Below are 21369 nucleotides of genomic sequence, written 5' to 3'. Positions count from 1 at the left end.
AATGCGGCTCCGCTCATATCAGTCTCATGTCGCACGTGCCCGGGACCCCAGATTGTTCAAGGAGGCTGCTATTCGGTCGGCGGAGCGCTCAGAATCGATGACGATTGATAGGATCGACGTGGGCGTGTTGAAGCCCGATGAGACAGATAGAGAAACATTGCTTGGTCTAGCATACGCCTCCTGGGATGCGTATCATCCATTCCCGACCAATGATACGAAGTGGTATACATTAGATGGATTCGACTGGGTAAGCTATCCTCGGATGTCAGTTGCTGTATTTGTGAACTTTGGAACAGAACGCTCCTTTCGGATGGGAGCCCGAGGAAGATGGGCTTCGTGGGCATTTATTTATGAGCCCCGATAATTCCACTGCGCTCGTTACTTTTAAAGGCACGACAGTGTCGGGAAATGGGCTACAGGACTCCCTTGCAAGCTCTTCAAAGAAGGACAAGTACAATGTACGTCTATACTGTTGTTTATTCATGACACAGCTCCCAAAATCTTGCATTCAGGACAACCTTTTATGCTCTTGTTGCTGTGCCGACGTCCTATTTGCGAGAATGGACCACCCATGTCATTGTAGCCTTGGGGGAAATAGATGCAGTAATGTTTGCCTTACCGCGTCTCTCCTATCTGAACATTCCTACTATGCTCAAGCCACGGTACGCGTAGATTGGGATTGCGATGCACGTTGGATGCATTAATGCTGCTCTCTCAGGTCGTTATGAGCAAGTTTGTAGCAATGTACCCAGACACCACTAACTGGTGGGCTACCGGACACAGTCTAGGAGGTGGATTAGCGTCCCTCGTTGGGCAGACCTTCGGTTTCCCGACAGTCACTTTTGAATCTATTCCGGAACGTTTGGCAGCGGAGAGACTGCACCTTGTCACATCGAACACAATGAGTCACGAGGTGCCCGTAGTACACGTATATAATGACGCCGATCCCATAGCAATGGGGACCTGTAATGGGCCATGGTCTTTCTGCACTCGTGCCGGGTTCGCCTTCGAGTCCAAGTGTCGTACGTCATGGCTCGATCAGCAATACTCCACACCTTGCTGATCACTGAGCTCAATAGGCACTGGGAAAAGTATTGTTTATAATACGAGCAGTACAAGCGCTAGAGACAAGCTTGTTCGGCTCAATGACACATTGGCGATGACACTAAAGGGTCGACCTAACCCTGTTGCTGCCCACCGGCTCGCCTATATCCTATCCGTGTTGCAAGATGAGACTAGAGAAGTCCCTGTGGCTCGTGTTCAGGGGGAATGCCAGGTGTGCCAGACCCATGTCATCCGTCTAATTATCCCTGACAAGATTGCAGGACTGTGGGTGGTGGTCCTTTGGAGGGTTCCCGGGACAAGCGGACCGAGGAGAAGCTCAGGAATTCAGGACATGGTGGACCATATGGAAAAGCAATATTGTGGATGTTCTCAATGACTTTATTTGGGGCTAGATGCGGCATCCCTGCATCTTACAGGCAGCATATCCGATTTCATAATGTAGACGTACACTCTCATCTTTGGCTTTACGATAGTACCACCGTTCTGGTTTTGTTTTATCTGTTGACTGGGTGAGATCGTATGAAGTGAATGACGTAAGCCGGTCTTGGCCGCTGCTATTTCCAAATTCTCGGCGACGACAGCATCATCAACCGACACAGTGACAGTGTGCATTGATGTCCACTCGACCAGACAAAAACCAGCGGACGCTGGCGGAACTCTTGACGCGTCCTGGGAACGGTGAGTTGGTTGGTTTCACCGTGTTAGTGTCCGGTGCAACGGTTTACGAGCTTAGGTTTGTCCAGACATTTGTGCAGATTGTAGGGGTCGCGCACCGAGGTGAATTATCAACCACCTTCGTCCCGGGTTTTTGATTTCTGACATGAATGGCACTGCAGATGGGCGGTGTGGAATATTGGTGTCTTCGTGTGGTACGATCAGGTTGCAACTTTTTGCAACTGCAGCGCTGAGGACGATCGAACAGTGTCAGTTGCGCCAGCATTCACCGTAAGTTAGGGACCCACATAAGCAAGGTGTAAGGATGCACCACAACTCCTTAGGGTTCAGTTCACAAACTTCATTTGTCAGTAAAAGTGTCACTTTGGACACATGGACAAAGGATCAGGTGGAGGTTCGGGTCTGGTCGATCTATAATTGTTGCTCAAACTCAGGCCCTTCTTTAGAGCATGAAAAACATGGGAAATTCCAAGGCTAACTCGACTTACAATCCTGATGAGCGGAAAAACCCACCACCCACAAATGCTGACGAGTCCGATCGAGGAAGTGAAATGGAGAAATTCATTCGAGACAAATACCAGTATAAGAAATTCATGGCTCCCGTCAAATCTTCACCATCCCCTTCACCGCTCGCACCCCTTCCGAAAGACCCCGTCCCTGGACGTACTGGCGGGGTGAGTCTAGGTTCACACTCCGACCTAGAAGATGTTATCCAAGTTATCCGCGCCCCATCGCGGGCGAAAAGCACCCCCATCGTATCATCAACCTCGCTCTCTGGGAGAGGAGCAAATGTGCTGTCGCCTCCTAGTCCTGCACTTCCACTACGCGGGTCGTCGGGGGCTCAGCGTGAACGCGTATTCGGCAGTGGAACCTTGCCTTTCAGACCTTCGACGGCCTCTGCCCTTGAGCCCCCGGCGCCGAGTTCGAGATACACTCAACCATCCCCACGACCAACCTCATCAAACGGACCTTTGGCACCCAATAGCCAACCTCCGCTTCAGTATCTATCACCATTCACTTCCACAGTCCCGTCGTCTGCATTACCATCCTCCAGCCCTCTGTGGCATGACATGATGTCACTTTCGCTTCAAGAAACGGTGCCCTCAACGACGAATGCCCAGCTACCATTTGCGACCTCGGGGTCAACCTCCGGGACTTTTGGTTCCCCATTTGGCGGTACCACCTCACCTACGTCCACTTCATTGGCAACCCTCCGTCCCTCAGGCGATATCCTCGGGATTGGCACCCAACGAAGCTTCAGCATGCCGTTCACTTTGTCCCCATCTACCGCAGGCGCATCAGCATTTGGAGGGGGCGTAAGTAGTGCGAGCGGAAGCTCCTTGAATCCTTTCTCATCTGTGTCGGCCCATTCCAGCGGGAGCTCGTTCGGAAGTGGTTCACACCTCCAGCCGCAGCACACCTCGATGTCATTGGGGTCCACTGCATTCCTGGGGGCGCGTGCTTCTGGGCTTGGTGCATCCGCTTGGGGTGCTGGTGCTCCACCGTCGACACCACCGTTTGGTCAGAATGGGTTAGCGTCGATAGGCGTGCCAAACTCAATCATGCCCCCTTCATCACTTGGCCAGCCGGGCTTTGGTATTGGTGCGAACAATGCATTTGGAACCATTGGCGGAGCTTCGTCCAGTCCAGCCTTTCAACAGTCTTATCAATCGAGCACCCTGGGCTCGCCGTTCTCTTCTAGTCTGTCACCTACCTCGTCTTTCCAGGGGCATTTGGAACAACTTCATCCCCAACATCCTCGTCTCCATTTAGTGGCGTGGATGCCCAGACGTCATTCGCACAGAGTATGCTGCCTGCACACTTGAAAGGCAACTCGCCAGTTGCATCAAGGAACAACACTGGGACGAATCCGTTCGGTACAGGGCAAGGACGCGCAGGCAACAATCAATCTCCCTTTGGAGCGTTTGGAGGTGCATTCTGAGCCCTTCCCTGTCTGTGGAAAGTGTTCAGGTTACGTCAGCGACGTCATTGTAGTGATCAACCAATTTTATTGGTTAAGCTGCAATGAATGGAATGAATCTCTTTGACTTGTATTCTTTATTTTAGGTTCCAAATGATGCCGATGTCGAGGTTACCCGCACAGCAAGTCACTTGTGAAGTTTCGTAAAACGTCCAGACTTCGCTATAGGGTAAGGGTTGACACATGGATATGAAGAAAACACGCGCCGCGTCGCGGCAACCACAGCCCACATCAGGTGGAAACGCATTCTGAAGGAATTGTGTAGAGGATCTTCATGCCGACGACTTCTGGATTAATTGAGGACGCCGTGACGACCCAGTAACCCCCCAGCGTGCAACAGACTGCGCACAACCAGCAGGAGATGTGAAAGCAGAACCAGTGAACCCCTTATTGCAAAATAAACGGGATCCCACTTGCCGAAGGCATCTGAAGGTAAAGCGCCTTCGCCTGAATATTCTTAAATCCAGATGGAGGATCGACTAAATGAAGCGGCGGAAGCGGTGCCTAGGCTAAGCATGAAAGAATGAAAAAACCATCAGCAATGACAGTGTAACTCGTTATACGCTCCGTCATATATAGGCGCGGATGCGGAGTTTAAAATGAATCATACACACGCCTCAATCCTCTTAATCTGCTGCCGCACAAAATATTGTACCTCCCATCTTGTCAGCTCTCCGACCGCCATCCGCCAGTAGCAAACAAGGAGCAAAGGCATATGAGCTACGTCTGCCGAATGAACGTTCCTCCATTAAGTAGATCACGATTAGTAGAGATGCACAGGGTGACAAAGAAGATGAAAGGGAAATATCAATAATATATATGATAAATGATAAATGACCAATTGACTGAGAAACAGAGAAGGATGGAAAGAAGCCATATGCTTTGTTTGCTCTGTCGATCAGAGTCATTGATAAAGTTCGCACTCGTAGCTCTGAGAGAGGGAGAAGTGGCAGAGACCAAAAGAATGAATGAATAAGAACTACGGCACTCAGGATTCCCATGTAGTCCCCTTCCATAGTACTAACTGACCGGTACTCAGCTTAACTTCGCAGATCGGACGGGAGATGCGGTGCTTCCCGAGTCCTATGACCATAGATGCCTGGCCCTACATTCCCGCCTCTGATGAATATTCCCACCGCTCGGGGTTGACAGACAAAGGCACTAGATTGGAAAGCATGTATGGTCGTGGGCATGGCTGTCCTGTCATAACGTGGGTGCAAGTCTTCGAAACGAAGGGCAAGGGGAAAGAGAATGGTGTCGCGTTCTCATTCTGCTTCCACAGCCAGGGCGACGAACCTAACCGAGCTCTCAAGTCTCCGTGAACATGCGAATAGCTTGAATACATATAACGCTCCGAAGATTTGGGCGTAAAGGAACGGAGTTAAGAAAAAACCGCATCAATGACCAATGAGATCTCGAAACGACTCGCAAGCAATCGGGGGTCCAGTGAGTGGAGTGTACAACTGCCAGTTGCTAACCGTAGTCGCTCGACAAAGCAGCGATTCGTCACCCGAAAAGGCAAGTACCGAAGAGTCTGTTGACTGTTCTCCAGGTCCCACAACACAAGTCCCTTAGAAATGGGACATCCCTCAGGCGGGATTCTATTAGTAGTGACTGCAGTGAAATATTGAGCTATGAGGTGCCTCGGTATTCTGGGTCGTACCACCCTCTAGTTGTCGCCGCCAACCGCCAAGGATCGCACATGCCCAACTTTGGGCATAATTAGTACCAGTTGGGGAACCAGCCTAGGGAGAATCGAATTTGCTCATCGAAGATAGGGGAAACCTACAGACAAACTGGATTGCATCCATATGACATCCTACGGTCTGGCTCTGACTCGAACATCCAACTCAGGTTTAGCCGTCTCAGCCTTCTCACTCCTGGGACGAAGCGGTGCAGACACTGGTGAAAATACTTGAAACTCTATTGCGTTGAAACAGTTTATCCTTTGTGGATTTATATGTGTCTTTCGTTCAGGTGCGGAGGTTTGACTTGGTTCGATCGTGCTCCTCCTCAAACGTCATTTATTTATAAGCTGCTGGGTATCTATGAGGGGCCGTTCCTTCGCTCGCTGAGCACCTCCGAACCTTGCCGTTCCTTGCGTCTCACGATAACCCTTCCTTTCTTGCATGATGTCGGCGTCTGAGGTTGCCCATGATTTTTTTCCTCAGCTGGAAGGCGCTGGTCCAGAACTTGTTCAATCTCATACGCATATCAGCAGCGTCCTTCGACCATCTAACCCAGCTGTAGCACGCTCTGATCGTCCGAAGCCTTTCAAATTCCCTGACCCTCGGAATCATCCCGACTCCGCTAACTGGTACACCTTTGACTCAGATCTATACAAGAATAATGGTTGGTCAATATTTATGTTTTACATCATATCTTACTTATGACCCATTGTTATCCACAGATAATCTGGTCGTCAGTTCCCCGTCTCCGGACTCTGAGCAGGAGGTCCAAAGCCAGATTTTCCAACACCGCTCCATCTCTTCCCCTCAACTTGCACAATCTACTAGCACATTTCCTAATGCCTCCCATCATCATGAACACACCCAATCTCACACTGATCCAAAGCCACGTCGCCCCTCCCTCCAAATTAGCATACCAGATGAGATTGCATCACGACCGTATGCAAATCGAATGAGGCCAGGAGCCCGGTCCCCCAATTCCCCCTACGCTCGGCCAGCAGATACCATGTATCATTCTTCCGGTTCTTCAGCAGTTACGGCTGGTCCCAGCCACATTACCCTCACAAAACCCAATTCCACGCGTTCTTCTCTGGCTTGCAACGCATGCCGAAAGCGCAAAGTCCGATGTGTCGTTCCCGAAACAAAAGACGGAGGGCAGGATAAGCCGCGCGTCTGCGAGCGGTGTTCGCGAATGCGGTTGGACTGTGTGTGGGGTGAGGAAAGAAGAAAGAAAGGCTACAAAGAGAAGGACCCGTCGGATTCACACTCGTTGTCCCCTTCAAGGAATTTTGTGCCTTCGAGGATCGCGGAACAATCTGGCGGAGGCTCACGGTCGTTGGCACAGACGACTTCAAAAGAGCACACTGACCCGTGAGTGCCATTTGTCCTGCATTTTCATTCCCCCAATTCATTTTGGGATTCATCTCCGTCGGTATAACATAGACCCACCCGGGCAGCTCCAAATCATATCCATTATACCCCTGCTCGGTTTATGACCGATTCTCGGCAAGGTGCTATTAATCTATCGCGTCGTTCTTCAGCAGGATCATCTTCCGTTATCTCCGGACAATCTAATCACCCTGCGGAGGGTATAACTATCGCTCGCTCACCTATCGCTTCCATTTCCCCCCATACTAACCTGACTTTCTCCCCCGCTTCCGATATCACCGCACACACATCAGTCTCTCCCAACGCTCCCGTCACCACCTTCGAACATGGTTTGAGTCCGTCATCTACAAAGCCTGTGCCGGCTGGCACGTCTCATGCACAAACTTATACCCACCACCCAATTAGTGCTTCCCATGTTCTTGGAGTCTCCCAGGATAACTTCTCTCAGTGGTCCGGGCAAGGTTATATGGAAAAGTTTGCTGGACCGTCAACAGATACTCACGTTCCAATCTCTCATCCTGTCTCTGAGAACAGTATTGATGCTGGATCTCAGGGAGCGTACAGTTTCCAAGGCCCTATGGATGCCGCAACGAGTGGTCATACCCTCGATGGGTCCACTCAGAGTTTCCAGAATCTGTGGGGACAGGGAATCACTCTTTCCACGGCATTCGATATTCCAGGCTTTCCCAGCACAACCACGGCACCAGACCCCTCTGCCATATCGGGCCCACAATACTTTCCCAGTCAACGCCTTGTGCAACACCCGCTAGGCCCCTCGTATCCTTATGTCAGCCAATTCGGTTCCAACGATTGGACGCAACTGGAACAGTCCCTGATGACCAACCCCTACATTTCTCTCCCTCTAGATCAAGGCTTGTTTTGGTTTAACGCTCCTGGCCATCAAGCGGACCCTCAGGGGCAGAACATCCAATGTTCACCGGATCAATCCGACCCAGCCGTACTATACACTGACCTTCCGCGCGCAGGGTCGGTAATTAGCCCTGATGGCTATTCCGAGGGTACCGCGGGCATGAGTGCTTTACTCCAGAGCAGAACTCAAAACGGACAGATTGACAGTGAAGTTTGGACTAGCTTGGAAGTTGAGGATTTGGTCCATGGGACATCAATGGATTTTCAAAATCACAACGGACCGGACATCCAAAGAGAGGATGCCCGAAATTGCGATCAGCTAACATATCCTCCTGCCCCTGCGGGCCCCGAGCAGCGTACTAGCCGATATGACACCGCATTAGTCCATTCTCAGTCTCCATTTCATTCGGCTGCCGCTGATCTGATGGGGTTCGGTCTTGTGCCGAATCCTGGTGTTGACGGAGATACGCCCACCCCTTCTGCTCGCGACCATTCATCGCTTTGGGCCAGCCTGGGTCTGGCCCCACGGGGTCCCTCATGCCCTCCCTCATTCTCGCATGCAGATCCCGGCATCAGCCAATCGTCATTTCATTGATGGCGATTTGCGTAAGAGGGATATGGATGTTCCTGCTCCATTAATGGTATCATTTCATGTTGAATTGTGAGCAGTGCTCTGCGGCTGGCGGAGAGGTGCTGCTGGCTAATGTCCCGGCGCTGGTGTCACAGTGAAGCAAGGGCCAATTACGACTGGCTTGAGGCTGTGTCGGTTTCCGTTTTCGCTCATCTTTGTTTTGTTTCGTGTCAGGGTCACTTATCGGAACTTACTAATGAGGCCGAGAATTAAGTTAGTTCTGGATTGGCGCTAGGATCTTTGTGCTGCTTTGACAGTCACATAGCATCTAGCAACGTTCTTAGCAACGTTCTGCGTGTATGTAAAATAAACTTGATGTTCTCTTTCGTGCCGCAATTTTGCCTTGAGATTGTATTGTACCCTGTTTCCACCGTTACCACCGAGAGTGAATATTGTTAATCGAACACCGCGTACTGCGGGACTGCGTGGCAACTGAAAGTCCCCGATAAGGCATTTGCACCGTACTTAGCACCTATCCTCCTGGGAAGGCATATGCGTCTGTATTTGGCGATAAATGCTCGCAACCATCACGGTTAGGCACAACAGCAGCAATTCGAACCAGCGAGGTTTCTCCACATGCGTGGTACTTTGTTTCCGGTATGAGATCAGCGACCCATGCAATGAAACACATCCCCTGACGTAAGCAGAGGGGCGCGGAGGCTTCCGACCTGAGGTGGGCCATTGGCGCTCCTCAAAAGCCGGAAGCTAGCTGTAGCCATAGCTTTGCCCCATTTCCCCATGATGATGTCCTCAATTCCTTTACAACTTGCTGAAGATTATGACGATGATGCTTTATTTGATCAACTTGGTATTTCCGCTAAGGACAGAGCCGTCCGCCGACGAAGTTCTAGAGGTGGGCATCTTCTTCGATCGCGTAATCAGGCAGCACTCAATGCAGAGTAGCTTGCGACTCGTGTAGGAAGATCAAGAGTCGTTGTGAGCCCCCTTCGGCGTCGGGCGAGCCATGCAAAAGTTGCGCGCTACTCGGGCTGGGTTAGTGGTTTTAGCGATTTAGAGTGTCGATAGAGGTTAATGCTTCTTAAACTTTGTTCCAGCTTGCACATTTCTGGGTAGGTTACACATTTGTGCTCTACGTGAACTCAGACTGAGGTCCATGACTCTACACCTTTCCTTGACCGTCTTTGTTAGGCCCAAGTCGTAAACGGTGCGTCGGCTCCATTCTTTGGATACTTTATGCTCAGCTTTTCGTCGACTATCCTTTCGTGCCATGGTGTGTCCCCCTACTCAACCGCCACCCGTTAGAGGTCCTCCAAAGGGCTATATCGACGCTATCGAGACGCGATTACACCAACTGGAAGCTATCCTTGGGACTTTCATATCCACCTCCGACCCTCGTGCACAAGGTCTCATTGCCAACCTTCGGCAAGATGGTCTTGCGTCGGCCGTCATTGACAGGGTGGACAGTTCGCCTTTCGGTACTAAGGCCAGAATTTCCGTTGCAGCTCAAGGGTCCTTCTCTGCTGATAAGAGTAAGGCCCAAAGAGCCCAGGGACCTCGGAAGGCCCAACCTGCCGGGTCAAAGGTTGCTGTCACGCAATCCGATGGTTTGTATCTTTTGCTTCCAACAATTAGTTTTCACTTTCTCATGATTTTCTTCTCGACAGACCCCAACGAAGTGGATCCTTATGACTGGCAGAATCGCCTTGAACGCTTAATGCAATTGGGGGCTGGTGCAAGTTCCCCTTCTTCCTCGTATCCTCTGCTTAGTGAAAGTGTCGCAAATGACACATTGCCCAATTGGACTCCGACAGGGCCCAGCAACCAGCGGCGTCGTATTGGTGACCCCAGCGCGCCCCTCAATGCCAGCACGTCGGACTCAGGTGGCATAAATAATAGTCAAACTAATACCTGGTCTCCTCCATCAGCTCATTCTGCTTCATCTCCCCCTGTTTCATTTGACACATTTCGGAGCTCGGAGGCCGCTATACTACCTTCTGATAGACATCAATCTCACGGGGATAGCGAAGGGACGGGTGACGATGAGTCGGATGAGCTTTCCCAAATGGGTCAATTGTCCATCGACGACCACTCTGACGTTCGGTACCATGGCCGAACCTCTGGATTACATCTCCTCGCCAATGCATCTGCGTCTGCTGCGGCTAAGGTTACGATATCAGGGAGGCGTGATCAACTGTTTCACCCATTATCTCAATCCCAATCTGGAGATGGCACGTCGGACAATAATTCTCACACCAAGAAGACTACGGAAGATACGCCCGGGATATTTGTACCCAGTACAGGCCAGAAAGGTGGGATTTGGTACTTCCCTCGTTCAGGCGTTTGGCCGGCCGTCGATCCAAGTAAAGACCACCGCGCGACAACGCAATCACAATCTTCTGGAAGCCGAGAGGTTTCATACTCACCAAGAGGCTACACTACCGGCGCGCCATTGAAGGAAGATAGTCCTTCCTCAGATCAGTACAGCGCAAGGGGTTCATCTATCACAGATGGTTCGTCTCTACCGGGGAAGCTCAAGCACACAGTGTCCCCGGCGGTCACGTGGATAGGGCCCTCACAGCCTGATCCTGAAGGGGATCTTGCGGAGCGCGATCCCATTCTTGTGCAACAACGCCTGGCCAGCATACCTACTTTCATCGAGGAAAGGGATCTTGATTTGGTTGTCGTGAAGGTCTCTTTGCCACCAAGGGATGAGCTTGACGAATTAATGGCACTCTATTGGAGACACGTTCACCCGGTGTTGCCGGTTGTACACAAGGCCCACTTCCAAAGGTCGTATCGAGCAGCGTGCGTGATTTATACTGTTCATGTTGAGCATTGCTGATAATTGTACCATTTAGTTTCGACGGGACGGGAGATGATTATTCCCAGGAGAATAGCCAGTCATCTGAGCCTGCTCCAAAGCCAATATCTCTTACACTGCTATATGCAATGATGGCCTCTGCATCAAGATATACAAACGACGACAAAGAAAGCGTACCAAAGATGTCGCTGTGGTCAGCTGGGCTAGAATATGCTGATAAAGTTCGGCAGCTTATATGTGAGTGATTTTGTGCAAACGTCCGCTTAGTATCGTTCAAGGCTACTGTCCCTAGATTGGGGAAAAATCCCAAGTCGTTTGTCTACTATCCAAGCCCTTGTCCTTGTCGGGTATCTTGACGTCGGTGTTGGTGCCATGGCTGTGGCCTGGCAGACAGCTGGCCTCGCTGTTCGCACTGCTCAAGACATTGGATTGAACCGCTCAGTTGACAAATGGGTTTCCCACGCGGGTACTAGCGTTTATTCTGATGAAGAAAAGGAGGCGTGTCGGAGAATCTGGTACAGCCTCATGCTTATCGACATGTAAGTAGACGCCCTGGTATTTCTCGTATTTGTTCATTGACTTGTTCCCAGCTATATCTCTACCTATATTGGTCGGCCATGCTCAATATTGCGCACAGACTACGACACCCATCTCCCACAGGATCTAGCCGAGGACGCCCTGATATGGGAGCATCTTACTGACGAATCAATTACTTCATCGTCCAACACATCGTATGTGGCAGGACCCTGCCACATCATCCTATGTTTCCGACACAGAGCCACTCTCTGTAAGTTGAGGATCTTCTGAATCTAACTTCTCACCAGCTGAAGGGCAAATATAGCGTGCATCATGGCGGATATTATTCATAAAGTGTACGCCATTCGGCCTGCCAGCAATCGGACTACTGAGGCGACAAATCTGGAAATACAACTGGACAAGTGGTACTATGATCTCCCTGAACCTCTTCGATATGTCTGTCCAAAATCAGACCGCATTCCAGCGCCTCACATCGTGACACTTCACATGGATTATTGGTGCACGGTCTTACTTTTGCATCGGCCCTTGTGAGGAATTTTTTATCCTCATTCAATTCATTTAAAGTAACTCAACCTTTGTCCTACCAGCATACGAGTCAAGGCACAGAAGCTAAATGTTATAAAGTCTGAAGCAGAGGACGTTGCTCCAAGTTCGTCGGCAGTGCGTTACGCACAAAAGGCGTACAGTTTGTGCGAAAAAGCAGCCAATATGCTGGTTGCAATTGGTAAGTCTTGGCTGTCTAAGACGTCTATTTTAAGTCTGTCGCTGAGTTAAGTCGGCTGACTATAGTTTCCGCATATGCCGATAATTTCTCAATGGAGTACTGTCCAGCGTTCATTACTTTCTTCTTATTTACTGCAAGTATTATGCATGTCACTATTTGTAAGTCTCTCCTTTCAGCCCCAGGTCCCCTCGACGCTGAGCGAGCCCAATTTTAGTGTTTGATTCTCCAGGAGATGTGCAGTCCACTCAAGCGCTGAAGAAAGCTATGGAAATTCTGGAGCAGATGTCAATTGTCTGGCCGAGTGCTGGTCGGGCCTGGGACGTTTTAAACAAGTCTAGGGCTAATATTCACGAGGCCGAACTTACCTCGTCTCAAGATACTCCAGAAAGACACAAGCGAGCTGCAGAGGACGATCTCGAAGTTTCGCATTTCCACCCAGCGAACGAAGATCATCTTGAAGCAAGGCCTAATTGGGCTGGGGCAGGCCAGGACTTCGTGCAACCTTCATACCCTGCCAGCGCGAAATTCTTTCCTGTTACATCTACGGCTGCGCCTATTCATCCAGCATTTTTAGACGGGGCCCCCGATCCAGCACGGCAACAAGATAAACCTCTCTTTTCACATCCCCCGCAAGCTGTTCCTCAACCACTTCCCGACTCGGGTCAATCCATTTCTGGATTTGAGAATTTCACCAGCAGTTCCATTAACTCTCAGTTAATTCCCAACCAATGGGCAAACACTCGTGATCAGGTGCCCGAAGCCCGTCCTCCTATTTCTTCATTGCCTCAACAGCCACTCCAGCACCTCCCTCAACAACACCTTCAACATCAAACAACTTCCTATGAATACGATTCTCGATATCTTCCTCCACCCCACCCTAGTTATGCATATCAGCCCCCTCCATTGCAACCACCTAGCGGGCCTGTCTATCCCCAATTTCTTGGGCAAACTCCTAGAGAATCCGCATTGGTCAATCCTTTGTCGAATCGCACTTTCACCGAGCAGCCCTTCTGGACCGAATTCGCCGCCAATGATCCATTTGGTGACCCTTCGTCACTCTCCGCATCGCTGTATAGCTTGCCTCTTGTTCTTGACAACGGAAGAAACCCTCGTGGACCGGAGCCCGTACCTACTCCGTTAAACGCTCCATCCATGTTCCAGATGTTCGACCGACAAGGTGTTCCTTCAATCGATCGCTTTGGCTACCCCTCATGAACGTGTGTCGGTGATAGCTTCTCGGATCACAGGGAATGTTCCGGCTTCTATCCGTCTCATTCAGGACTAGCTTTCTGGCGTCGTATCTGTTTAAATCTGATAAGTTGTACCTATTCTTGTATTTGAGATCTAATTTACAGATATGACAACTCAAAGCTGTATCTATAACCTACTACATATCTCTAATTTCCTTCATGTGATGCACTCGATGACAAATTGCAGGAGGACCGCCCTACGCGGAGATCAAAGCTTCCATACATGCTCTGCCTGCCCAATCTTGAAGAGACCCAACCAGCTCCGGCGTAATAATATCATTTGTTGTCCTGGATGCAAATACCATTTGTGCGGAGCATGCACATATCCTGCCTTGCCATCTTCGACCCTCTGTTGCCACATGCAACTTTTCCTTGAGAGGTGTGATATTATGTGATCCTGCCCCACTCGGCGTCGTTGTATGTGACGCAGGGAGGCTTATCGGGGGAACAGCAGATGATTCACTGAGCTTCGACAGCGGAATTTCGTCGCTCGCAGTGTTGGATGGTTGAAAGACATGGGCTAAGTGGAGCAGGTGGAAAGTCTCCATCTATGAATGTGCAACCGTAGTTTAGAAAAGAATGTGGACGAAAGATAAGAGCTAGCCTGCCTCCAAACTCCTTAGTTTTGGAACGACGGATAACGCATACTCGATCAGATTTTCGTTATGGTCTAAGAATGCCGTTTGACGCCCTTGAGAGGAATAGAAGCTGGGCGAGTATTAGTCGGAGGATTCCCAAAAACTCAAAATGAGACAAACTGACGAATCTGCGGATGCATTTACACAAGTGTCCAGTATGTTTGAGCCAGGTGGAGCGAGTTGTTTCAATGATTCAACCAGCTGGGCAGTTTTTTGAATGCAGTTATAGGTACATTGTATTGTGAATGCGAACCTTTTTCCGGAGATAAGGATCTGCGGGTACCTAACAGAGAGTGGATAAAAATGATTTCTCGGGTGAATGAGGTCAATAAGTTCGAACCGGTTTGCTGATTCGATACGCATCCTTTGCGAAACCATCTCCTGTCCTGGAGGAAGTGAAATCGTAATCGTAATTCCTCGTTATGGCAACACTGGCTTCAGGCACTGCAACAGAGCCTGCAGGCTGACACAGGAGTCAATTGCTGCAGCAATAGAAAGGCGAACTTGAGTTGGGGGCCAAACTTACTACGTTAGCAAGTCCGCCACAAGAACCAAATCGGATGATGTACATGTCTCCATCGACACATTCCCGGCACTCCCGCACGAAGAAGTCCATGTTTGCGAACTAGGCATTGTGGTCAGGCCTGCTGGCTGACATGAAAGCTGGGGTCAGACAAACTCACACCCATGCCTATCGCAACGACACTCAGGGGTACACCCTTGTATGTGCCTGTCATGGTTAGGAAACCGCGGTCGCTCTCTACTTTGATGATACCACCATCATTGTGGTCGAACTTCTCCGCCAATTTGAGAGCTCGATGAGGATCGCCTACAGTGACCTTTGCGAAGGAGGGCACAGGATGTCGGTGACATAAAGATAGGATTCATCGGTGGCCCCGCCGTACTCACGATTCGATTGGCAAGTTCCCCCAGTCGGAGACCAAGATGGTACACTCGACCATCCTCGGATCTCGGGAAATCTGTCCACGACCCATTGGGATCATTCTAGAACGATTCAACATCTTACTTACTAGCATCAGTAAACTTCGCCCTCATGTTCGGCGCTTGAAGGGCGAACGGATAGCATGTCTCATGTCTGGTTACATAAGCACAATCTCCACAGGCTCCGGAGACACTGCTCCGAATAAACACGTCTGATACAGCACGCGTACATGAGTACAAACACTTTCCAGGAATAACTACCGGGTGTGATCGGGCGAAAGATACTTAACATCAAAGCTTACTCCTCGTCCTGTCTTTGTGCTTCGTCAGTTTGCCTTCTTCAAGAAGAGGAATAAGATGGTCTAATCTTTGGAGGTACAAAGTCCAACGTCAGGGCCAGGATTGGAGCACGAAGTTTTGTGTTGACCTACTTAGTGACGACACAGTCTGTATATTCCACATCAGCCAAGTGGGCATTATGACCATCCTGGGCCAGTAAGAGTACAGTCAGGGCACCGGCATTCCTCCCAGCAACCATGTCTTCAATACTGTCACCAATCATCATCATCTCACTCGTCTGGACGGCCCACTGCTTCTGAATGTGTAGAATACAAGCTGGATGGGGTTTGTTTGGTTTGAAAGTCCGTGTCATAATTGGGGAGAAAGTGAATTCCGGAAGGAAGGTTTGAAGGAGATGGTTGACGGGTACATCGAAGTTGCGGGTGCAGATAGCTTTGCAGATCCCTCGCTCGGTCAGATATTTCATCAAAGGAACCAGTCCCAGCTGAGGTTTCATTTGCGCCTTCAGATTAAGTCAGAGGTGGCGAGTCACAAGCGTGGACGTGCAGGTACTCGCCATGGCTTCACGTTCGATAGCCCGGATGGACTCCTCCGCAGCCACCCGATTGGGTGGCAAGAGAGATTCAATGTGATCTAGGATGTCCACACTCTTTCCTATCCCAAGCGCTTCTCGCATTTTTCTGAACATCCATGTCTGTTATACCAGCGATCAAGGTAATGAATTTGAGAGTCGTATCTCAGGGTGGTGGCTAATGATCCTTTACACATACCTGCGGCTCGCAAAGAGTTCCATCCATCTGTAAAATGGGGCCCAGACCGCAAACTTAGCTGCATTTGCAGTCCAGATTTTCTGAAGGAGACTCACATCAAAAACAATTCCCTTCAAAGTTGGAAGTCCAGCTGACAGCCCTTGCCGTAGAGTATCAGGATTTAATGGGGCGAACATTCCGTGCAACCGCATCAGAGTGAAGGGAAGATTCTAATAGCCCGTCTCTAATCTTCAGCAATCCCCCCACGATGCTTGATAGTATGTATGACTCGCCGGCCCGTTATCGCTGTGCTGCTGTGGCGATCTTGGTGGCGTGACGTTACGACGTTAGGGTCTGACAGGGTCATAGAGACACCCGAGTAGCACAGCGCGTGATGTGGCGGTCCAGATGTGCAACCAAAGATTGGAGTTCTGGGGCGTTGTTCACTAATAATACCGACACATCTTGCCTCGATACAGATTAATGATTCCTGGCACCCCGGCACCGGTTCCCACGGCCTCCGGGAATTGCCGGAGCCGCCAATCAATTAATTTCAATCCGGTTTGTTGGTCGTACACAAAGCTTACGGGTCGAGGACTACGTCAGAAACCCACACAGTAGAAAAGTCGAGTTCTGAGGCTTTAAAATGATAGGAAGGCTGGGCCAGGCGATGAGACAGTGAATGCCTTAGGCGCTCAACGAGAACATGAAGTTATTAATATAACAATATGATTCGGACAACTACAGCACAGCTAAGGCCGCTAGAGGAGCTGGCCTGATTGACTCCTCAGTCGTAAACAACAAAACAAATATCAAGCAAAGAAGATACACAGACGCTCACACGCCAATGAACAAATGAACAAATGAATTCGGCCAACTCCTCGTTAGTCCGTAAGAGAAAATAAAGACCAAACCGGGGATTTCCTCTGTTTCGTCGCTTCAGAGGGCTGCTGATCACGTGACTTATGGAAGCAAAACCATCAGCTGCCACGTCAGGTGGTGACACGTAGGAAACTTTGATCGCTTTTAAACACCTCTCTTGGTGCAACTTCTGACTTCCCCAAACTCAGTCAGCCTCACTCATTTCGTTCACCTTGTTCTTTTGTTCGACAATCGACAATGCGTAGCAACGCAGCTGTCTCCGTTCTCGCCTTGGCGGCGTTGGGCGTGGTCAGCGCTGACAAGCCTGCTTATGAGGTTGACCTCTCTTCCTTGCTGCATGTTATGGCCACTGACTTGTCCTCGCTGTTTGAACTTTCTACTAGGCTACAACTATCAAAGGTCACTTCGTCGAGCAATTCACGGACGACTGGACCGATAGGTGGACACCGTCTGCGGCAACGAAGAAAACTCCAGTTGGTGGTGAAACCTTTAGCTATGTTGGAAAGTGGTCTGTTGAAGAGTCGACGAAGTATCCCGGTGTTGAGGGGGATAAGGGCCTTGTTGCCAAGACCAAGGCTGCTCACCACGCTATTTCGGCGCCTTTCGACTCTGTCCTTGATCCCAAGGGCAAGACTCTCGTCGTGCAATACGAAGCCAAGTTCCAAAAGGGTGGCAACTGTGGCGGTGGTTACTTAAAGCTACTCGAAGATGGTTTCCAGAGGGAGGGCCAGGATTATAATGATAAAACACCATGGGTTGTTATGTTCGGTCCAGATTTGACCTGCCCCGGTACCAAGGTGATACTGGATGTCGTTTCCCTCTCTGCCAACACTGAGGCTTGTTCAGGTTCATTTTATCTTCCGCCATCAAAACCCCGTCAGCAAAGAGTGGGAGGAGAAGCACCTCTCCTCACCACCAACCCCGTTAATCGATGAGATGACCAAATTGTACACTCTCATCGTCAATCCCGATAACACCTACGAGATCCTTATCGACGATGAGAGCCAATCGAAAGGTAGCCTTCTTGAGGACTTTACCCCCGCTGTCAATCCACCGGCCGAAATTGGTGCGTCCGAGATTGCCTGTGGATATCCTCTTTTTGTTCATTCCCATTTCAGATGATCCCGAGGACAAGAAACCCAGTGAATGGGTTGACATCGCGAAGATTCCTGATCCTGAGGCCCAGAAGGTTGGAGATGTGTCTTGGAATGACCTGCGAAGAACCATTGACATCCAGTTCACATGTAGCCCGATGACTGGGATGAAGATGCTCCTTACTCTATTTCTGATGAAGAGGCTCAGAAGCCTGAAGACTGGCTTGATGAGGAGCCCCTGCAAATTCCTGATCCCGGTAACTTTGACGTATTGATACTGTTTTGTGTCCCACTCATTCAACTCCCTAGATGCTGAGAAGCCTGAAGAATGGGATGATGAAGAGGATGGCGAATGGGTCGCTCCAACTATTCCCAACCCTAAGTGTGCTGAAGCATCTGGCTGCGGTGAATGGGTTCGCCCTACGAAGCCCAACCCAGACTACAAAGGGAAATGGTCTGCTCCTTTAATTGATAACCCTGATTACAAGGGCCCATGGGCTGCCCGGAAGATTGCCAATCCTAATTACTTCGAGGATAAGAACCCCGCCAACCTGAACAAGATAGTAAGTGACAATGTGCCGCTCCCATGGACTGTCACTCATTCCTTACGTCGATTAGGGTGGTATCGGTTTCGAGCTTTGGACCATGACCGAGGATATCTTCTTTGATAACATCTACATTGGTAACTCTGTCAAGGATGCCAAAAAGCTGGCCAAGGACACTTTCCACGTCAAACATGCGCTCGAGAAGGCCGCTCGTGAAGTTGAGAAGCCCGAACCAACGCCCGAAGACGAGGTTGCCACACTCAAGTTCACCGATGCTCCCTTGGAGTGGCTTCGTAACCAAGCTTTCACATTCATTGATTTGGCCAAGCTTGATCCTATTGCCGCCTTCAAGGCCAAGCCTGAGACTGGTGCTGCGCTTGTTGCCATCCTTCTTACGTTCCTGGGCTCCTTTGGCGCTCTCTTTGGCCTTATCGGTGGATCACAGAAATCAGTCAAGGTATGATCACCTCAATTTCACCAATTGATGCACATGCTGACCCACGGCACCATCAGTCGGCAAAGGCCCCGCCCAAGTCCGAGAAGAAGGCTACCTCTGATGCCGCTCCCACTACCGCTGCCACACCAACTAGTGAGACAACTGCCACTGAAGTGAAGCCAGCTGCTACGAAACGCAAGTAGATGGTTGTGCTGATTTATATGACAAGCCTTTCTCATTCTCTCTGGACTCGTGTCGTGCATCATATGACGCTAGATGATTGAGTTTGGATGTGCAAACCATTGGTGTGGGGTGTCAAGGTTCGGGGATGGTGACGTTTATTGGACATCTACTACATTCCTTCTAATCACTCACCAACTTCGACACTCATTCCCCTCTTATCGTCCCTTTGGACAATCGCTTGCTCCCCTTTCTCTGCCCTCCTGCATGGTTGTCACATTGTGCTTGCATTGCTTTTCCGCTATCCGAACTAATCTATTGAACTGATTGATGCACTCATTTTGGAATTGACCCGGCCTGGTTCGATCTTTGTGAAACATCCCGCAACTGAACGTTATGTAAGATCTGGTATATCATGCTTTACTGGAATCCCTGTCAGCCTCTAAGTAGCGCATGCTAAGTTGCCTATTTTGGTAATCCCACCGGGTACTGCTGCAACCGGTACGCTCCGCTGCCGGCTCTCTCGGCATTGGTGGTTCCGCCAACCCAAAAACCAGCCTACAAAAGCATAATCACCCCTAGCGATCAATAAACCGATAGACATGCAAGCCGTCAGAGCTGATCTTCGGGTTCCGACGCTATTCGGAGTAAAGGGCCAGGTGGCACTTGTGACGGTGGAGGTTCCGGCGTAGGCACGATGATTGCCAGTGCACTTGTGCAGAATGGTGCCAGGGTGTACATTTCGTCAAGGAAAGAGAAACAACTGAAGGAGGTGAGCGTGACTATGAGTTACTGGCCCCAGTTAGTTCGACGGTTAGTCGATAATGCTGTTCCCACACTGTTTACTGTCTAGGTGTCGGAGGCCCTGACCAAAGCTGGGCCAGGAAGCTGTCACTACTTTGTCACGGATCTTTCTGTGAGCAGCTAGTTCGATCGAAGCGCGCGGGGACAATCCTGGTGATAGATGTGTCATGCCTCACATAACATGCAGACGAAACAAGGAGTGGATAGTCTTGCCGCATTCATCAAATCCAAGGAACCAAAACTACACATCCTCGTTAACAATAGCGGTGCAACGTGGGGTGGGAAGTACGATGATTTCCCGGAGAAGGAAGGATGGGATCGAGTGATGAACCTCAACGTGAAAAGTTTGTTTTACCTAACTGCTGCTTTGACGCCGCTTCTGGTGAAAGACTCGACGAATGTCACTCCTGGAAGGGTGATCAATATTGCGTCTGTCGCAGGCATTTCGCCGCATGCAGAGGGGGAATTGAGTGGAGAAGCGAGTGGAGTATATTCATATAACGTATCCAAGGCGTGAGTTGCATTTTTCTTTTTGCTTCATCCCACATCTCGTGTACTGAACGTCGTACACTCTTCAACTGTGCAGCGCTGCGATTCATCTGACGGACATACTCGCGGTGAAGCTCATCTCGAGTAACGTCACTGTAAACGCTATTCTTCCAGGCGTCTTCCCTTCCAAGATGACAGCATGGGGTCTAAAAGAAAACAAGGATGAATTGTTATCAGCGCAACCGACTGGTTCGTCTGCTTCCCTTTCCTTTGGCTGTTCACTGTTAAGGACGTCTCACTGATTGTTCGTTCTGCATTGAATAACTTGTTGACTCTAGGTCGACTCGGTGATGCAGTAGATATGGCCGGTATTGCGCTTTTCCTTTGTAGTCGGGCCTCTGCTCACATCACTGGCGCGCACATTGTCATCGATGGTGGAAGCATGCTTGCACGCAATAGATTGTAGAAGCAATGATACATACTTGCCGCGCTGTTCCACCTGTGTAACGTAGCCTGAGAATTTCTACAGAGTTGATTAAGTTTTGGTTTGAGTAAAATCCTGAAACTCCTAAGGCGGTACGTTGTACATATCGTTGCTTGTATACTACGCTACTGCAAGCGTGAAGAACAGGCAGCAGTGCTGGGTTCGAAGGGCGGCCAGAATACAGTAGAAGTGTTGGGGAGGTTGAGATCTTCGGGGGGAACGGCCTCATGTAAG

The 21369-nt window shown here is 50.0% G+C and overlaps 8 protein-coding genes across 8 annotated transcripts; 6 read left to right on the top strand and 2 right to left on the bottom strand.

Annotated features, from left to right (window-relative positions):
* Window position 1: 1 nt before the first annotated feature.
* On the top strand, window positions 2–1441 carry EI90DRAFT_2917455 (Alpha/Beta hydrolase protein; the record flags this gene model as incomplete). The annotated part of the gene is made up of 5 exons (XM_039054614.1): window positions 2–247; window positions 297–458; window positions 513–662; window positions 719–1022; window positions 1080–1441. The coding sequence occupies 5 exons, from the start codon at window positions 2–4 to the stop codon at window positions 1439–1441; spliced, it is 1224 nt and encodes a 407-aa protein (XP_038917306.1).
* Window positions 1442–1568: 127 nt separating this feature from the next.
* EI90DRAFT_633496 (putative GTPase activating protein for Arf-domain-containing protein) lies at window positions 1569–3957 on the top strand. The gene is made up of 6 exons (XM_039067881.1): window positions 1569–1743; window positions 1809–1842; window positions 1902–1934; window positions 1988–2038; window positions 2092–2134; window positions 2187–3957. Exons 1-6 carry the CDS (start codon window positions 1680–1682, stop codon window positions 3564–3566), a joined length of 1605 nt encoding a protein of 534 aa, XP_038917305.1. The 5' UTR covers window positions 1569–1679; the 3' UTR covers window positions 3567–3957.
* Window positions 3958–5572: 1615 nt separating this feature from the next.
* On the top strand, window positions 5573–8625 carry EI90DRAFT_633024 (uncharacterized protein). The gene is made up of 4 exons (XM_039067880.1): window positions 5573–5698; window positions 5757–6073; window positions 6132–6780; window positions 6853–8625. Exons 2-4 carry the CDS (start codon window positions 5851–5853, stop codon window positions 8261–8263), a joined length of 2283 nt encoding a protein of 760 aa, XP_038917304.1. The 5' UTR covers window positions 5573–5698; window positions 5757–5850; the 3' UTR covers window positions 8264–8625.
* A 225-nt stretch (window positions 8626–8850) lies between these two features.
* EI90DRAFT_3053156 (fungal-specific transcription factor domain-containing protein) lies at window positions 8851–13812 on the top strand. The gene is made up of 13 exons (XM_039060005.1): window positions 8851–9152; window positions 9203–9292; window positions 9355–9369; window positions 9449–9464; window positions 9563–9864; window positions 9925–11065; window positions 11119–11318; window positions 11374–11620; window positions 11672–11868; window positions 11923–12145; window positions 12206–12342; window positions 12408–12500; window positions 12557–13812. Exons 1-13 carry the CDS (start codon window positions 9038–9040, stop codon window positions 13555–13557), a joined length of 3777 nt encoding a protein of 1258 aa, XP_038917303.1. The 5' UTR covers window positions 8851–9037; the 3' UTR covers window positions 13558–13812.
* On the bottom strand, window positions 13790–15286 carry EI90DRAFT_3145296 (purine and uridine phosphorylase; the record flags this gene model as incomplete). Its single annotated transcript, XM_039065264.1, has 9 exons — window positions 13790–14140; window positions 14201–14300; window positions 14355–14431; window positions 14484–14513; window positions 14571–14693; window positions 14757–14855; window positions 14914–15069; window positions 15140–15210; window positions 15262–15286. 9 exons carry the CDS (start codon window positions 15284–15286, stop codon window positions 13790–13792), a joined length of 1032 nt encoding a protein of 343 aa, XP_038917302.1.
* Window positions 15287–15463: 177 nt separating this feature from the next.
* Window positions 15464–16418, bottom strand: EI90DRAFT_3145294 (HAD-like domain-containing protein; the record flags this gene model as incomplete). Its single annotated transcript, XM_039065263.1, has 5 exons — window positions 15464–15539; window positions 15604–15974; window positions 16005–16166; window positions 16243–16269; window positions 16338–16418. The coding sequence occupies 5 exons, from the start codon at window positions 16416–16418 to the stop codon at window positions 15464–15466; spliced, it is 717 nt and encodes a 238-aa protein (XP_038917301.1).
* A 922-nt stretch (window positions 16419–17340) lies between these two features.
* Window positions 17341–19205, top strand: EI90DRAFT_2917460 (calnexin; the record flags this gene model as incomplete). Its single annotated transcript, XM_039054615.1, has 7 exons — window positions 17341–17418; window positions 17487–17900; window positions 17950–18169; window positions 18222–18292; window positions 18352–18454; window positions 18507–18760; window positions 18816–19205. The coding sequence occupies 7 exons, from the start codon at window positions 17341–17343 to the stop codon at window positions 19203–19205; spliced, it is 1530 nt and encodes a 509-aa protein (XP_038917300.1).
* Window positions 19206–19960: 755 nt separating this feature from the next.
* Window positions 19961–21117, top strand: EI90DRAFT_3145292 (uncharacterized protein; the record flags this gene model as incomplete). The annotated part of the gene is made up of 6 exons (XM_039065262.1): window positions 19961–20046; window positions 20067–20130; window positions 20212–20274; window positions 20350–20675; window positions 20749–20900; window positions 20990–21117. The coding sequence occupies 6 exons, from the start codon at window positions 19961–19963 to the stop codon at window positions 21115–21117; spliced, it is 819 nt and encodes a 272-aa protein (XP_038917299.1).
* Window positions 21118–21369: the final 252 nt, after the last annotated feature.

This window comes from Cantharellus anzutake, assembly GCF_015039405.1.
Source record: "Cantharellus anzutake strain C23 chromosome Unknown EI90scaffold_18, whole genome shotgun sequence".
Lineage (NCBI taxonomy): Eukaryota > Fungi > Basidiomycota > Agaricomycetes > Cantharellales > Hydnaceae > Cantharellus > Cantharellus anzutake.
Note: the sequence above shows the minus strand (reverse complement) of the source record. Positions and strands in the feature narration are given on the sequence as shown.

What these genes read in the sequence shown, in the direction of transcription:
- EI90DRAFT_633496 (XM_039067881.1), top strand. Translation starts at nt 1,680, where the DNA reads ATGTCCACTCGACCAGACAAAAACCAGCGGACGCTGGCGGAACTCTTG. An exon ending in CTTGACGCGTCCTGGGAACG is followed by an intron (nt 1,744 to 1,808) that starts GTGAGTTGGTTG and finishes AGGTTTGTCCAG; the next exon opens with ACATTTGTGCAGATTGTAGG. An exon ending in AATATTGGTGTCTTCGTGTG is followed by an intron (nt 1,935 to 1,987) that starts GTACGATCAGGT and finishes ACGATCGAACAG; the next exon opens with TGTCAGTTGCGCCAGCATTC.
- EI90DRAFT_633024 (XM_039067880.1), top strand. Translation starts at nt 5,851, where the DNA reads ATGATGTCGGCGTCTGAGGTTGCCCATGATTTTTTTCCTCAGCTGGAA. An exon ending in AGATCTATACAAGAATAATG is followed by an intron (nt 6,074 to 6,131) that starts GTTGGTCAATAT and finishes TGTTATCCACAG; the next exon opens with ATAATCTGGTCGTCAGTTCC. An exon ending in TCAAAAGAGCACACTGACCC is followed by an intron (nt 6,781 to 6,852) that starts GTGAGTGCCATT and finishes GGTATAACATAG; the next exon opens with ACCCACCCGGGCAGCTCCAA.
- EI90DRAFT_3053156 (XM_039060005.1), top strand. Translation starts at nt 9,038, where the DNA reads ATGATGATGTCCTCAATTCCTTTACAACTTGCTGAAGATTATGACGAT. An exon ending in CCGCCGACGAAGTTCTAGAG is followed by an intron (nt 9,153 to 9,202) that starts GTGGGCATCTTC and finishes AATGCAGAGTAG; the next exon opens with CTTGCGACTCGTGTAGGAAG. An exon ending in CAATATGCTGGTTGCAATTG is followed by an intron (nt 12,343 to 12,407) that starts GTAAGTCTTGGC and finishes GGCTGACTATAG; the next exon opens with TTTCCGCATATGCCGATAAT.